This window comes from Cucurbita pepo, chromosome LG15, assembly GCF_002806865.2.
Source record: "Cucurbita pepo subsp. pepo cultivar mu-cu-16 chromosome LG15, ASM280686v2, whole genome shotgun sequence".
Lineage (NCBI taxonomy): Eukaryota > Viridiplantae > Streptophyta > Magnoliopsida > Cucurbitales > Cucurbitaceae > Cucurbita > Cucurbita pepo.
This window is the reverse complement of record NC_036652.1, coordinates 1383938-1401330: the sequence shown is the minus strand read 5'-3', so window position 1 is coordinate 1401330 and position 17393 is coordinate 1383938. Positions and strand designations below refer to the sequence as shown.

At 37.1% G+C, this 17393-nt stretch overlaps 2 protein-coding genes across 5 annotated transcripts in view; one reads left to right on the top strand and one right to left on the bottom strand.

The window, feature by feature from the left end:
• LOC111811097 (probable polyamine transporter At1g31830) overlaps positions 1 to 2916 on the top strand; it is a 3358-nt gene extending 442 nt beyond the window's left edge. Inside the window, exon 2 of the mRNA XM_023697826.1 lies at positions 974 to 2916. Coding sequence (XP_023553594.1) covers positions 974 to 2431 — 1458 coding nt within the window. The 3' untranslated portion in view covers positions 2432 to 2916. The remainder of the gene's footprint in view (positions 1 to 973) is intronic.
• Positions 2917 to 3996: 1080 nt separating this feature from the next.
• Positions 3997 to 15863, bottom strand: LOC111811096 (formin-like protein 14). Of its 4 annotated transcripts, none has more exons than XR_002817496.1 (20): positions 15722 to 15863; positions 15190 to 15309; positions 14399 to 15102; positions 14096 to 14317; positions 13355 to 13946; positions 11858 to 13001; positions 11354 to 11480; positions 11094 to 11165; positions 10720 to 10818; positions 9907 to 9948; positions 9744 to 9824; positions 9615 to 9665; positions 9449 to 9536; positions 9065 to 9159; positions 8894 to 8965; positions 8685 to 8801; positions 8280 to 8348; positions 8118 to 8184; positions 4464 to 4717; positions 3997 to 4373 (listed from the first exon to the last, which is right to left on the bottom strand). XR_002817496.1 is itself a non-coding variant. In XM_023697824.1 (19 exons), exons 2-19 carry the CDS (start codon positions 15260 to 15262, stop codon positions 4584 to 4586), a joined length of 3849 nt encoding a protein of 1282 aa, XP_023553592.1. In that variant the 5' UTR covers positions 15263 to 15309; positions 15722 to 15863; the 3' UTR covers positions 4421 to 4583. The 4 variants fall into 4 exon arrangements, 1 of the variants encoding a protein (XP_023553592.1); XR_002817497.1 differs by having other exon boundaries at positions 3997 to 4346; XR_002817498.1 differs by having other exon boundaries at positions 9449 to 9530.
• Between the last annotated feature and the right edge of the window lie 1530 nt (positions 15864 to 17393).

The following is a 17393-nucleotide window of genomic DNA, read 5'->3' as shown; positions in this document are numbered from 1 at the left end:
TTTTTTTTTTTTTTTTTTTTTTTTTTTTTTTTTTTTTTTTTTTTTTTGGTTTGGTATTTCATTTGGAATTCTCTGTTGTGTCTTCTTCGTCTTTTTTGGGGCTCTTGCTATTTTAATTTTTTTTTTTATGTGAATATGGCATCTGGATGTTGTACTGCAGTATCGGATTAGTATGAGTTATGAGTTTGATGCGTATTTGGAGTGTTTAATTACAGGGAATTACTTGCTATGGCTATTATCAGATGTAGGTTGGGGACTTTCTTGGTTTAAGTTACTGAGAATATTGTGTTCTTGTTTCTTCGGGATTCGAGTCTGGATGTGAGATGTGGATTTTAGCTTTCTTGGTTTAAGTGACTGAGAATACTGTGTTCTTGTTTCTTCTGTATTCGAGTTTGAATGTGAGATGTGGATTTAAGTGATTGAGAGTGAGGATATTATACCTTCCCCTTCTTCAAACTCCGATTCTCTATTGGTCAATAGAGAAATTTCTGATCAACGATAGAACAAGATCTATTTTGTAGCCAACAAGAGAATTAGGGTGTTAGAAACAACAACTCAAAACCAGTTTGCTTAGAGAATTAAAGGGTTCCTGTCTGCTTTTTTTTTTTCAATTGTTTCGAATGCAAGGGGCGTCAGCAATGGCCCCACGCGTAGGCGTCTCGACAATCTTGCTCAGACCGGGCTTTAGTCTTTGGTTGTCATCTTGGAACCTATGGTTAGAAGGGCAAACTATATATCAAAATAGAAGCGGAGATTGCGTATGGATGAATGAATGTCGAACATCTCTCTCTGCACTGAAAATATTGTGTTCTTGTTTCTACTGTATTCGGGTTTGAATGTGAGATGTGGATTTTAGCTTTCTTGGTTTAAGTGACTGAGAATATTGTGTTCTTGTTTCTTCTGTATTCGAGTTTTAATGTGAAATGAGGATTATAGCTTTCTTAGTCATGATGTTACTTTGTGGGTTGTCCAGAAATTGAGGTCTTCGCCAGCCAGACAAACTTCAATTGCAATGGGAGAGATAAATCGTGCAGAGTATGTGTCGGTTGGTGAACTGCCTTCGCCTTCAGTGAATAATGCAAAAAAAGTTTCTATGTTGCCTCTCGTGTTTCTCATCTTCTATGAGGTTTCGGGGGGTCCATTTGGAGTTGAGGATAGTGTTGGGGCAGCTGGTCCTCTGTTGGCTCTTCTTGGGTTTTTAGTCTTTCCACTTATATGGAGTATTCCTGAAGCATTGATAACTGCTGAGATGGGGACTATGTTTCCTGAAAATGGTGGTTATGTGGTTTGGGTTTCTTCTGCATTGGGTCCGTTTTGGGGATTTCAGCAGGGTTGGATGAAATGGCTTAGTGGAGTTATTGATAATGCTTTATATCCTGTCTTGTTTCTCGATTACTTGAAGTCGGAGATCCCAGTTCTTGGTGAAGGTCTTCCACGAGTCGCTGCGGTCTTGGCTTTGACAGTGATCCTCACTTACATGAATTATAGAGGATTAACAATTGTTGGTTGGGTTGCTGTAATCCTTGGTGCTTTCTCAATCCTCCCTTTTGCAGTTATGGGACTCGTGTCTATTCCGAAACTACAGCCTTCTAGATGGTTTGTGGTGAACCTAAAGGATGTCGACTGGAATCTGTATTTGAACACTCTTTTCTGGAATTTGAATTACTGGGATTCTATTAGCACATTGGCTGGAGAAGTGGAAAACCCAAACAAAACACTCCCTAAAGCACTTTTTTATGCCTTGATTTTGGTTGTTCTCAGTTACTTCTTGCCTCTTTTGAGTGGGACGGGAGCCATTGCGCTTAACCGTGAACTGTGGACCGATGGCTACTTCTCTGATGTTGCCAAAATTATAGGGGGAGCTTGGTTGAGTTGGTGGATCCAAGGGGCTGCTGCTATGTCGAATATGGGAATGTTTGTAGCAGAGATGAGCAGTGATTCTTTCCAACTTCTCGGAATGGCAGAACGCGGTATGCTACCTGAGTTCTTCAGCCAACGGTCTCGTCATGGGACACCGTTGACTGGGATACTATTTTCAGCCTCAGGCGTTGTTTTGCTTTCTTGGTTGAGCTTCCAGGAAATCATAGCAGCGGAGAATTTCTTGTACTGCTTTGGAATGATTCTGGAATTCTTAGCTTTTGTCAAGCTAAGGATTAAACATCCAGCTGCATCTCGGCCTTACAAGATACCTGTCGGAACGGTTGGATCGATCTTGATGTGTATCCCTCCTACAATACTAATATGCGTAGTGTTGGCCCTTTCCACAGTCAAAGTGATGATTGTGAGTCTAGCTGCTGTTGCAATCGGCTTATTGTTGCAACCCGGTCTCAAGTATGTCGAAAAGAAGAGATGGCTCAAATTCTCTGTTAGCGGTGATCTCCCTGATCTCCATTTCGCCAACCGAGACCGAACAGAAACCTTAGTATATTAATGGGAATTCAATGGTCATTCAGTTCCAAAGAGAGGAAGAATCTTTCTGAGACGACAACGACGCGTTGGAGACTTGTAACAATCGATGCAATGGCAGGCCAAAGATCTTGTAAGTTCATTCTCTGCTTTGATACGTGCTTTAAGTCGTAGTAGCGTAGTCACGTTTATCATCCTAGTTTTAGAATGGTGATAAATAGAAAAACAAAAAAGAAGCAAAATCTCAGTTCCTTAAATTAAGCATCAGTTAGTAACACTGCATCTTGAGATGTCTTATGGGTTAATGTTCTAATTCCACTAATAAAATGCCGTCTGCACGCCAATGTCTCTCTGCTATGCTATCTGTTTGAAATAAACTTGCAGAAGATTTGCATATATCATGTATTATTTTGGATATTGTGATCCAAATTATCCTTTCTGATTATTTTGTATGATCACTGGGAAAGATTGAATAGTGAAATCATGAATTACGTGTTTGAATTTGGTCAATTTGGAAACAATGAATTACGTGTTTGAACAAGTGATTGAAATTCTTGGGAGGCAAAATGGAAGGCAAATATGGCATTTTTATGTGAGATAGTCTCTTTCATACTGAATTATTGATATCGAATATTCAAAAAGTTCTTTCAGATTGAATTATTGATATCCAATGTTCAAAAAGTTCTTTCAGATTGAATTATTGATATCCAATGTTCAAAAAGTTCTTTCATATTGAATTATTGATATCCAATACTCAAAAAAGTTTGTCCTTCACAAGAGGAACAGCACCCTTACAGCCAAAAAGTTGTCCTCATGCTAATATATAGAACAAAAAGCTTCAAAAAACCTTGGATACCAATTGTGTATGAAAGGGACAAGAACATTGACACGTATTGTGGTTTGAAACTGAGTCCAAGTAATGAAATTACACATACAGCCGTTAGTAGATATTGTCCATGCAAATATATATATAACGTCATTAGTAAATATTTTGTGTACGTATTGTATGTATTGTCGAACAGTATCTGAATTCATGAATACAGTTGAACAATGATTAAAGTCAACGATTAAATATGCTTTGATCACTAACAACACAGTATCTATCTACTAATGTTCCAATTCAAAGGAACGGTACAGGATAAATTCGTAACGGGTCGTAACGGGTCATAAGCGAATAATATCTATCTACTAATGTTGTACAAATTCAAAAGAACTGTACATGTAAATTACTGTTGTATCGTTCAACAGTACGTGTACACAGTTAATGAGTTTGAGCATTTTAATTTCATAAAAATAAGAAAAAGTGATCGAAACATGTTTACTCAAACCAGTCGAAGGGCCTACTTGAAAACTGAAATGGAAATAGTTCACTACTATAATTGAAAACAACGAAATTTCAAAAAAAAAAAAAAAAAAAAAAAAAAAAAAAAAAAAAAAAAAAAANATAGTTTATAGAATCTCAAGTCAAATGCAGACAGCAAAGTAGTTTTTGACCTAAGAATTATGAAGGATTGTCGTGTCGTTTAATGATAGGACGAGCGAGTGGGGAAGAGAGCATTAAACTTGAAGTTTAGCAGTAAGTAAAGGAGCTTTTCCACATGAACTAATGAAACACCATTTTAACTAGAAATTGTGACCTTTTCTTTACAATAAATGTGCAGCAGAAGCCACCACGAGTCAAGAAAACTACCAAAATATAGCAATGATATCTACCTGTACAAAGGTCATAGCCCTATTTCAACTATCTTCAACAATTGATATATATCCATATGTTGCTATCTGTGAAGTTTTGTTACCATAATGACAATGTCAAGCTGAGATCAACAGAGCTCTAACCTCGTTGTCAAAAGGCAACCACTCCATGAGTCGGTATTCGCTACGTATTTACAAAGCACAATATTGATGAAAGAAATGGCAGCGCAGGAGGGCGAAGAGCCAACCTGGGAACAAAATTGCCTTGTGCTCAGCTGTTATAAAGCATAAACCAGACGAGTTTTAAGTTTGCATACCGTCAAGAATGCTACTATGCCATTTTGTTAAGAGATTCGGAAACTTACCGTGAAGGAAGTCTATGAATCATACATCTGATTTTCACATTCGCACCTCTTCAGGTATTCGACCGAATTAACCAATTAGGCTTGTCTGGCACTACCTTCTACTAAAAACATAATATGGTCTCACTTTGCCTTAACTGAACTTCGTTCTTTCATGGCTTCCTTCTCTATTTTTCTCTTTTCAGCATCAGCCTGTCTTTCGTTTTCTTCTCGAGACTTCTTGAACATCTTAACAAAGACTATCAAAATTTGAGTCACTGCAAGGAAAAAGCCAACAAATTCATTAGCATGTGTTCGACGCAAATTTCCATAATGTAGGAAAGATTGAGACAAAATCTCAATCCAAGAAGTATTAGAGGAGGAGCTGCTTTCCCACGTTCAAGAGATCACAATTCAAGTCGCTACTAATTAATTATTGAAAGTGATGGAGAACAGGAACTACTTGTCCATAATGTTTTAAGGAACATAACTTCACAAACTATTCAAAAGGTAAAATGAGTCAACTTTGATTACCACAAAAAATACACATGCACTCAATTCAATTGCCATGCTCATTGTCCAACAGGCCACACTTACTTACCAAAGGGACACTTTTTAGTGTACCTTTTATTTCAAGAAAAGAGGGGAACTTTCAAGAATGCTTCAAAAATTGTCCAAGAATGGAGCATTACAGCAATAGAAGAACGCCCAAAAACCAGAAACTTTTCTTACGAGTATAGATCAAGCTTTGGATCGTGATTGGGATCTCAATGGAGGAAATCAATGTGGGGATGAAAGACCTCAAACGTGCTTTGAAAAATTACTTTGCCAAATAGAATATCACGNTAATTTAGAGTTATGGTATTTCATTAATATAATTATAGACTTTTTATTCCATTTAAGATTATATTTACATGGTGGCTAATTATGGTCATAAGATATGAAAGTTAAAACTCTTAGAATGTCTTATGAAAGGTTACGAGGTTTTCATTTTGAGACTATATAGATGTATGTTATCTTTGTAAAGTAAACTTGGAAAATGTAGTAAAAAGAGCATTTTTGCTTTACTTTAACCAAGGGCTAAGTTTCTTTGCAATTCTATGTAGTTTATATTGCATGTTTAGAATCATTTGACTTGACATGATCGATCTTGCTTGTGGAGTGATTTGAATCTCAATCAAGTGCTCTTGCCTTGACTTGAGATATTTGATCAACAAGGTAATCCGAATTTTACTTTTCCTTTGAGTGATTCTTTATCATTAGGGCTAAGTGTTCTTACTTTTCCTTTAGCCAAGGGCTAAGTTTCTTTGCAATTCTATATATAGTTTAAGTTGCATGTTTAGAATCATTCAAGCTTGACATGATCGATCTTGCTTGTTGAGTGATTCAAATCTCAATCAAGTGTTCTTGTTTTGGAGATATTTGATCAACAAGGTAATCCAAATTTTACTTTCCCTTAGAGTGATTCTTATCATTNACCCCAAGCAAAGATGAAGATACAAATTCTCATGCTAAGACGAAGGAAAGTCGCTCGAGGAACTAGACCATTGACTGAAGCATGTTTTCATTCAAGCACTTTCTCGCCCTATTCTTATTTTCTTTTTAAAACTTAAAGGACCAGTTTTTAGGAGGGATGGAATTTATGTGGTAGGATTAGTGGTTAATCTTGGATAATCCTGGGTAAATCCTTTTTAGTATCCTTTTGGTACTTTTAATACTTAGTTTGCCCTCTCATGTATTCAATAACTTTGATGCATAATAAAGATTGTGATTAGGTTCTTAGAAAGAATTCTTCTTCAATCTCTTAGGCTTTAATATTTTTACTCTTCTGTATTGTAGTTTTAGTTTTAAAGTCCAACCGTGGCGTTACTTCGGGACAAACTTAAGTTGTCCATCCCCTTTAAATAAGACCATCAGCCTTTGAATTTGGTTGGATTTTCTATTGAATAAAGTCTTGAAGCATTATTTCCCAACTACACGAAACTTCCCCATCATTTGCATGCCACTCAGCAGTTGCCATCTGGGTGCCTATGCAACTCTTTGCACAGAAATTAAGATAACAAGCTGATTGAACACTCATCTCTGGCTACTCTTTAGTACTCGGCACTTCCAATCCAGTAGAGATGTTCGCTTTTCAAATATTAGGAAATTTTGAAAAAAGCTAAAAAGAAAAATTTTAACCTATGTTACTGCTGCTAAGACAACCTTTATCTTAGGCAAATTTTCACCCACCTGTATGTAGGGCTAAATTTTTGTTGTTATTGACCTGACCCAGCACATACATACACAGTTGTGCATTAAATTACAGCGGATTACATAATCTTAAGTAGTTCTGATATGAACCAAGATATCAATTAGGCAATATAAACTTCAAGGAAAATGTGAAAAAAATGTTGTTCAAATTATCACAAAATGTTTCAATTCATGTCATATTAAAGAAGAATCAAACTTCATTCATTCTTAGATGGTTGCAAATTTTCGGTGGATGATAATTTAGAGTTATGGTATTTCATTAATATAATTATAGACTTTTTATTCCATTTAAGATTATATTTACATGGTGGCTAATTATGGTCATAAGATATGAAAGTTAAAACTCTTAGAATGTCTTATGAAAGGTTACGAGGTTTTCATTTTGAGACTATATAGATGTATGTTATCTTTGTAAAGTAAACTTGGAAAATGTAGTAAAAAGAGCATTTTTGCTTTACTTTAACCAAGGGCTAAGTTTCTTTGCAATTCTATGTAGTTTATATTGCATGTTTAGAATCATTTGACTTGACATGATCGATCTTGCTTGTGGAGTGATTTGAATCTCAATCAAGTGCTCTTGCCTTGACTTGAGATATTTGATCAACAAGGTAATCCGAATTTTACTTTTCCTTTGAGTGATTCTTTATCATTAGGGCTAAGTGTTCTTACTTTTCCTTTAGCCAAGGGCTAAGTTTCTTTGCAATTCTATATATAGTTTAAGTTGCATGTTTAGAATCATTCAAGCTTGACATGATCGATCTTGCTTGTTGAGTGATTCAAATCTCAATCAAGTGTTCTTGTTTTGGAGATATTTGATCAACAAGGTAATCCAAATTTTACTTTCCCTTAGAGTGATTCTTATCATTAGGGCTAAGTGTTCTTACCTTTCCTTTAGCCGAGGGCCAAGTTTCTTTGTAATTCTACGTAGTTTAGATTGCATGTTTAGAATCATTCAAGCTTGACATGATCGAGTTTGCTCGTGGAGTGATTCAAATCTCAAACAAGTGCTCTTGATTGAGATATTCGATCAACAAGGTAATCCAAATCTTACTTCTCTTGTCGTTATTCCTTATCAAGTTCTCTTGTGGGAAAGTAGTTATGAGGCTAGTTTTGGTTGTTAACCTTGGTTAAGTGGTGTAATAAATGATTTTCAGTTGCAATTAGTTTCAGCTTGGGCTGCTTTTCACTTCTACTCCTAACGCTACAGTAGAGAAGGTGTTAATTTTTGCTGAAAACAAGCTGAACTGAACCAATTTTACCCTGCTAATCTTAGCCATTGGCCAGGTTTCTAATATCAATCACTCGAATTTCCACGTGTAGTTCTTTTTTATCTCACACTTCAACCTGGATTTTCCATCTGTAATATTTTTCTCATTTTACCATGTGCTTAAAAGATTATGCATTGAAATATAAAATTCACAAGACCTTGCTCAAAGGGGCACCGAGCTGGATCCTCGCCGAAGTACTGGGATAGCGAATCTGCGTTTCTCCCCTGACATAACAAAATGTCAGCTTTGGAGGGGGAGCCAGAAAACTATCTGGAATGGTTTTTTTTTTTTTTTTTTTTTTTAATAGAAAAGGACTCACCACTTCAGAATATAAGGAAATAAGTGCCCTTACTTCAGCTTCAGCCGTATCAAGAAAAATCTTCAGCACCTGAAAGGAGTAATAAAAACACTTGAAACTTTCTATAACGAAAGAAAGATGATTAAACTAATAGGGAAAGAAAATTAAATTGAGGACAAAACCTAGTATGCCCTAATTCCTACAACCAAACTAAGTTCATGATGAAAAGATCTACGCACTGATATAGAAGAAATTAAAATTTACGCCAATGTTCAGGGTCAAATGCAGATTCCTCATGGAGCTAACGCTATCAAATTGATATAAAAGTCATTAGTGCAGACTAAATATGATACTGGGGTTTCCGTCACTGGGAGAAGAAGCAACCAGATTCCTAGCAAAGAACCAAATGAACATTAAATTTCACACCTTCTGGAAACCAATAGAGATAGCACCGTCATTTTCTGAAGCAGTTAGCTCTTGCTCCATCTTTTCAAGACCTTTACTCACTGCTTGCATTTCCTCAGCCAATGCTTTCAATTGAATCTAGTTTTACAAAATTCAATTACATTAGATAAAAATTACAAATGAAAGGGAATCTTATCCACAGATTATTCATATTTCCGAAAATAACATACCTTAGAGGCAGCTTCTAAATGAACAAGGTCCTTATCAAAATCAAGTAATTCCGCCATTTTTTCTGCAATGAGCTTTTTTTTTTTTTTTTGGGGGGGGGGATAATCAATATAAAAGAAACAATTTAATTATATTGTAGTGCACGTACAGACAAAATATATCCAGATTCTTACCTTACACAAATAATGCATCAAAGTCATTTTGTTGTTTCTTGCCCGAGTGTCAGACAATTTAAGGAGGCTGTCCAACTTAAAACCTATAGCAGAGCCTGCAATGTGACACGAATATAAACAAAAAAAAATCAAATGCATTAGACCAGCAAGCAAAGCCTGAAGCCTGATTCCTCCTCACTTTACAAATTGACGCATGCTGCCAAGCTTGGACTAAACAGTTTACTCGATTCATTAATTGGAGAAATTTATAAGTGATCACTCTAGTTCGAAAGAAATAAAAATAAAAAATTGACGACAGATAATTAGTCGTGTTAGTCTTTCAAGCTCATCTATCACATCTTCAAGAACGTTTTTTATCAGTGGCAACAAGGGTGAGAGATCTACCTCGAGCAGTGCCCTGGTTTAACGCATTTCCCAGTGTCAGAATTGTTTGCATTATCTGACGCAATTTTGCAGATTCTTTGACCTGTTGCTTTAAATTACAAAATAAATATGGACTCGGATATGATTGAGACGGTCACTTTGAAAACACTAATAAGTGGAAGAGTACCTCTCTTGTAGCATCATTTATTGTGTTCAAGTTGTATCTCAAATCATTCACCTAACCAAGATAAGAACTAAAACTGTTTACTACAAGTAAATAGCATAAAAGTTCACGTGACACAATTTGATATTATACCTGACTAGAAAAGGTTATTTTGAAAGCAAACACTCGTAACTTGGACTCTATTCGTGGGACCTTCATTAGCTCGAGAAAAAACTGAAAGGGAATGAACTAGCATGAGCTTCAGAAACTTTATTGGGGCTTATGCATATTAGGGAGATAGAAGCAATTGAAGTACCTGCTCACACTTTCCTAGCATTTGTCTGTCACCTGTATAATTCTGTAATATGTACACGTACCATTTGCAGGAAAAAGAAAACAATTAGAAGTATATATTGCTTTGATCTATTCAACCGAACTAGAAATGTAAATCAGCAAACGATAACATATTACTCAATAAATGAAAGAAACAAAAATACCAAAACCGACTTTACCACATCTCTTTACTTAATACCGCTATCGTCGAAAAAACCTACTGCTAGTACAGAATGAAAAACATGGGGAGTCCTTGAAGGGGAAAAAAGGTAGATACGCTGCTTCGTATATGCAATACATTATTTACATTAAATAAGAAAATAATTTCCTAAATATATGCCAGGCAAAACTTTCCTAATAATGGGCTTAAGGCTCCCAAGAACATAACAGGGAAAAAAAAAATAACAAAAAACAAATATAGCTGCTCCTTTGCTTTAGCCGCTAGATGTAAAGCTCCTTTATTATCAAAATTCTAAACCATGTCCCACTAATGATCAGTAGAGCCATTTTAATTGATATTGCAAGTCCTATCCAAAACTTAGCACATATGAATAAACTCATAACTCGTCAGAACTGCAAAACCTACCATGGGAAAAAAGGAACCGGCTTGGGTAAGAGCAACCCTCACATATTTAATAGACTATAACTAGATAACTTATCCGAACTTTTTAATTCCTACACATGAATATCATAACGATGAAGGTTCACTGTATTCAACATTGAGAAATCCCCAAAGTTTTGGAATGGCAATGTGCAGCAATATGTACAGTGAAAGAGGAAGCCGGGAGGGAAGTACCTTCAACGTTTCCATCTCTTCCCTGGTAGGACAAAACTTGATGAGATTCTCAACCTGGTCAATATCAAGAGCAGAAGAATCCAATGCAAGAACTGAATTCTGCAAAAAGTAAACTAAATTAATGGAGAGATGTCATAGGCTTAGAATGGAGACAATCAATATCCTTCTAACAAAAAACAAAACAAAAAAAGGAAAAGAGTATACTGATATTTAAAAATGACCCTACAAATTTAACCTGGAGTCTGAATTATGTTATTAAGAAAATGTGGCATTTTCATTGATAAGATGAAAGATTATATCCAAAATCTATTTAAAGTTCAACCCATCTACTGAGAAAGCAAACTATGAAACATAATGGAAAGATTATCACTTACTATCATATCCGGTAAGGGAATCTTTATTTTTGAGAGCATTATTTCACAATTATATGCTCTCCGCAGGTCAATCTGACAAAATGACACAGAACCACATCACAAATTTGACCCAAAAAAAATAAATAAAGGGAGGAAATTGACCAAATGCTCCTTACCAACCTCACCTCCTTGAATTCCATGAATCAAAATCATGAGAAAGAAGTATGAAACATAGAAGAATGATGCTGAGGAAGAATAAGAAAGAATGGAAAATGACTAACCAGTTGCACTTTTTCCGGTTTGTTGATATTGGAACCACGTCGTCCTCCACCTTTACTACCACTTCCATCAGAAGCAGAGGCTGCTGAGAATAGACTTTCAAGTTCAGAGATGTCTATTTCTGGGGCCCTATAAGACCATTATTCGGAATGAGACTTATAGGAAATTCCATGCAATGCAGCCCAAAAATAATGAGACAGCCAAGATGATATGAGTGATGGTAGAAAGTATGGGACAACAGCTAACAGAAAAGGCAACCAGAAAATACAAAACAGAGAACCTAGAATAGGTTCCAAAAAGAAAGTGCACAACAAGATTTATCTTTTTAGGAAATGGATAGATCAAAGCATATCAATAAACCTTTTATTTTTCTGTTCACCAGGATCAAATTAGGAGGATTTCATTAATAATATAAATTCGCTATTGAATAAAGTACAGGCTCTACAGTCTAAAAAAACATGGATCATCCAATCAGTAGAAAACTCAAAAATTCATTCATAGTGCACCTTGATTGATTTTCCTGCTTTTGTGAATCAGCCCACAAACTGCCTTGCATTGCTCGAGTAACTTTTACCCAGTGCAATGGTTTTAAAGTGGTTTTTTTTGGAGCATTTACAACTCCAGTAGCAAGACGGCCTTTTCCTTGAGTTGTTGACCCTAGAGAAGCTTTGCCTCTTCCAACAGAAGGAGGAGGTGGTGGCGGTACATTTGGCCCTCTTGATCCGGGGGGAGGGGGTGGCATTGGTGTAGCACCATGACTTGACGGAGGGTGAGCATTAGAGGACTTTGACGGTGGAGGAGGTGGAGGAGGTCTAGTTGGTTTAGTACCATGACTTGGTAGCTCAACACTGGGAGGTCTTGGTGGTGGAGGAGGTGGAACCGGTGCACCGCGATTTGATTGTGGAGGTGGAGGTGGAGGTGGAGGAGCACCAGAAAGTTTAGGAGGCGGAGGGGGAGGTGGAGGAGCACCAGAAAGTTTTGGAGGCGGAGGCGGAGGTGGAGGAGCACCAGAAAGTTTTGGAGGTGGAGGTGGAGGTGGAGGAGCACCAGAAAGTTTTTGAGGTGGTGGTGGAGGTGGAGGAGCACCAGAAAGTTTTGGAGGTGGAGGTGGAGGTGGAGGAGCACCAGAAAGTTTTGGAGGTGGAGGTGGAGGTGGAGGAGCACCAGAAAGTTTTGGAATTGGAGGCGGAGGTGGAGGTGGAGGTGGAGGAGCACTAGAAGATTTTAGAAGAGGGGGAGGTGGAGGTCCTCCACCTCCACCTCCAGTACCAAAAGATTTTGGAACTGGAGGCGGAGGTGGAGGTGGAGGAGGAAGTGGAGAACTGGAGGAATTTGAAATAGGTGGAGGTGGACCAACAACTTGTGGAGGGGGAGGGGGAGGGGGAGGTGGGGGTGGAGGAGCACCCGAAGTTTTAGGAACAAGCGACAGTGAATGAGTCAAAGAGGCTTCAACAGGATTGGTACCGGTAGTATATTGAGGTGGAGGTGGTGGAGGTGGAGGTGGTGGAGGGGGTCTCCCATGCATTGTTATGGTAGTCAAATTTGAACTCATGGAAGTTTCTACATGAGGTTCATTATGAGACAGGGAAAAAGGTGGCGGCGGCGGTGGTGGTGGAGGAGGAATTACTTCATCAGTGGGTGTCATTTTATTTGAGACAAGTTCCCCACTAGCATTAGTAGATGGTAGATTAGATGGAGGTAACAGTGGCGATGANGCGGAGGCGGAGGCGGAGGCGGAGGCGGAGGTGGAGGAGCACCCGAAGTTTTAGGAACAAGCGACAGTGAATGAGTCAAAGAGGCTTCAACAGGATTGGTACCGGTAGTATATTGAGGTGGAGGTGGTGGAGGTGGAGGTGGTGGAGGGGGTCTCCCATGCATTGTTATGGTAGTCAAATTTGAACTCATGGAAGTTTCTACATGAGGTTCATTATGAGACAGGGAAAAAGGTGGCGGCGGCGGTGGTGGTGGAGGAGGAATTACTTCATCAGTGGGTGTCATTTTATTTGAGACAAGTTCCCCACTAGCATTAGTAGATGGTAGATTAGATGGAGGTAACAGTGGCGATGACATCAAAGAACTTATAGGAGGGGTTGAGGAGCCAACAGAAGTTAATGGAGGTTCTTTATTCGAAGATATCTCATCTTGAAATTCATCAGAAAGTTGAGGAGACTCTGATGAAATATTCACTTCATTAGCACCAATCTTGTCCGACAATAATTCAGAAGAATGTACCGTAGCTGGAATTGTAAAATTGGTAGAAGTTGAATCAACCACAGGCCTTGTAATGGTATCAAATACTTCATCTAAACTATCGGCAGTGCTAGATGTATTATTTTCCTCTTCAGAATCCACTGGTGAGGAGTATGAACTTGTTTTATTTTGCAATCTTGACAATTCCTTCACATCACTCAAGGCAGAAAGATTCTTGAGTAGCCACAAGGCAGCATCATCATTGTTATCAATCCACTCAACACCACTAAAAAGTTCTTGAACCCTGGAAAAAGCTTCAATTGGTAATCCACCTTTCTCTTCACCATTCAAAATTGTGGTTGGAGCCCTTGGAGGGGAGATGCTTTCCATCTCTCCAAACAGAACCTAATTTAAAAGCAATTAATTGTATGAACAGCCAAAGAGAAAAAATAAATCATTAAATCAGAGTTCTTGGGACATTTATCTCATATGGTAATAATAGTAAAAGCAACAAACTTGGTATTGAGATTCTCCAAATGACTGTCGAAACTCACCTCAGCTCGAAAGCCTTTTGGATAACGCTCCTTTGAATCCCAAAGAATGTCCAAATTTTCAGAGGTTAGCATCAGTATGTTTGATCGAATAAACGCTGTATTGAACATAATACGAAACATCATAACTTCCCTTTCTTGTTCTGGTTCCAAATGTGAACACTCCAACACTACATCTCCTTGAACCAAACACTGAACGTCTATTTTAATCACATCACACTCTGCCTGCAATCAAAACATCCATCTTTTCATGGTTTACATATCTAAAGTATATGAGGTCACAAAATCGAAGTAGAAAATCAGTACCTGATGGTAGTGACGGAGGGCCTTGTTCTTCTTGGGCATAGAGAAAATCATCTGCGTGGAAAGCCCACCCTTACTAAAAAGATTCCTCCCAAAAATACGAACAACTGGTCTGCAGCCATTCTGAGAATCAAAACCCGGAATGCCACGAAGAATTACACAATCTAAAGAAAGCGCTCGCTCGGGTGGTGGCCACTCAGAGACTATATTTCTCCTTGCAACATATTGCAAGTAGCGGAGCTGAGATGGGAATGGATTTAATGGTGACAAGAGCTGCAAAAACCCTTTGGGAGCTTCTCGATGAACAATTTCAAGAGTTTTCCTCTCACCACTGTGCAGTTTTCTAAATATCAAAAAGCTAGCCAAAAGGAATGCTAACAGTGACCAACCTCCCCTCTCACAGTGGAGAAGAATGACATTTTGTTGGTTACCTAGCAGAAGCCAACTTTCACAAACATGGAGGAAGTGCTGTATTAACGACAGCGGTAGAAGCGGGCAACCTTCATATTGTCGAGGATAATCCATCACAGTGACATCATACTCGCACAACATTTGTGAAAATTGGCTCCGTTTCTCCCCTTCACGAAAATTAAAAGCAAGAAAAGAGGACTCGGGGAATTCTTCATGTAATTCGTTTATGATTTCGTGCAGATATATTTGGTACATATCATCAGGCAATACTTCAGTAGAAAAGCACGAGTCAAAAACTGCACAAACTCATGAAATTGACAACCAAATGAGAAACTATTAAGCCAAAGTTCATAATAAAGTGGCAAATTAAGATTTTCACTCACTATATACTCGTTCAACAAATTCCAGCAACCCATCCGGGGGTCTTCTGTAAAAGAATCTACTGAGGAGAGACATTTCGATGAAATGAATTCACATATGAGCATACACCACAGAACTAAGAGCTGCAAGATAAGAAACAGAAACCGGAGTTCAATTTTTCCCAATCGCACAAGAAATCATCAATCGTTAGACAATTTCTTCAAGAACATCCATAGAAACAAACTAAAGGCAAACATTCCTAGTCCAATTCTCCATCATCTTTCTTTAAACTTCAATCAAAGGCAATAATTTCCACTGAGAGACAAAAAATTGTACAAATCTTACAAAATGCGTACTCAGTGGAGCGCGAGAAGACATGCTCCTCGTTTCTCGATTTCGAAACAAGAAAAATAAATCACGATAGCAAAATGTTACTCAAAAAGTACGAAATGAAAGGAGAATCGGGAAGAAATGCGGCAAAGAATATTCGTAGGGGATCGAAATCAAAGAAGAGAAGCAGAAAATAGAAGAAATTAAAGAGAGGAAGAGGGAAACCTGGGCGCGAAGAGCGAGCGAGCGGTGGAAGAACGAGGGAGAATTGGGAGATTTTGAGAATTTGAACGTAGAAAGAGAGAGGACCCCACGCCGCCGCAGCCACAACTCCGCCTCCCCTTTCTACTCTCACACTTCTATTTATCCTTCCATTTCCTCTTCCTTTCTTTATCCACCCGATTTGGCCGCTGTCGGAAAATCTAATCATTTTACATTTTTTTTAATTTTAAAAACTTTAATAATACTTTTTTTTTTNTTTTTTAAATCTAACAAATATAATTTCTTTTTTTCTTTTTTTAATATTATTGTTTAAAAAATACCCATAAACCATTAATATTTATTTTTTATTTTCAAAATTTTCGTTAATATTAAAAAAAAAAAAAAAAACTTTAAAAATATTTTTAAGTATTTTGTAAAAAAATTAAAAACGGTTATATTTGTCAACTTCTCCTTACCCAAAACTTGTTACTCTCTTACTTGCTTATACAAATCTCTCTAAAAAATCTCTATTTCAAAAATCTCTTTGGGCTCGTTTCCTAAAATCTTCTTTTAAACTGAGGTCAGAGGCTCGAACATACGTTACTTGGTTGTAGGTGACGTAAGAACGAATTTGATTAGCTCACTTATCGTTAGGAAGTAAATGCTGCACAATCGCAAATCTACTGCCATCAAAAGTGCGATTGTGACACAATAATACTCACGAACCTTTATAATAACATAAAAATATATGTAAATGATTTATGAGGTGTCGATAATTTTTGTTTATATATTTAAATGTAATAAATTTTTAATTCGTTATTTTTTAAATTCTATGTGTATTTTTTAAATATAGTACTCATCGGAAATATATTTTTAAAATTTATAGTTCCGTCATATATTTGGCGGTAAAATTTTTTTTATGGTGGGTGAATTTTTTTTTACATGATGTTTCAAGTAAAATCTCTCCCTCGTCCATGATTTCATTCAATTCCTTTACAAAGAAGTTTGGGGGGTTAAAACATTGAATTTACTCCGATCAAACTCCGGCGAGAAAATTCATCTTCTCCGATGCTATTTTTCCACGTGAAATTACAAGCAAACACGTGGTTTCGGCCTTCTAATTTCCAATCGGCGGAGTCGCCGGCGAAGCTGCTGCCCTTTTTCCAGGTTTTTTTTTATTTTTTTAATTATTTATTATATGCGAAATTACTAAAGTACCCCTTTTCGCTTAGGGCTTCTAAGCAAACACGTGGTTTTGGGCCTCTAATTTTTCAATCGGCGAACCTGCTGCCTTTTTCCAGATTTTTCTTCTTTTTTTTAATGATTTATTATATGCAAAATTACTAAATAACCCCTTCAATTTGGGCTTGTAAGCCACGTGGTCTTGGGCCTCTTAAGATCCAATTGGTGGAGTCGCTGGCGAAGCTGCTGCCCTTTTCCTTATTTATTATACACAAATTACTAAATTACCCCTTCCGCTTTTAATTTCCTTTTTTTTTTTTTCCTTATTTCCATCTTTTATTTTTTAATTTCCTTATTTTAATTGTATTCTTCTAAAAAAGAAATATCCTTTATTTATTTATTTATTTATTTATTTATTTATTTATCTATTTATTTATTTATTTATATATAGACAATCATTTTGAACCAAAAATGTCCATTTGAACGGAGGGAGGGTGGGAAACATTTTTTTCTT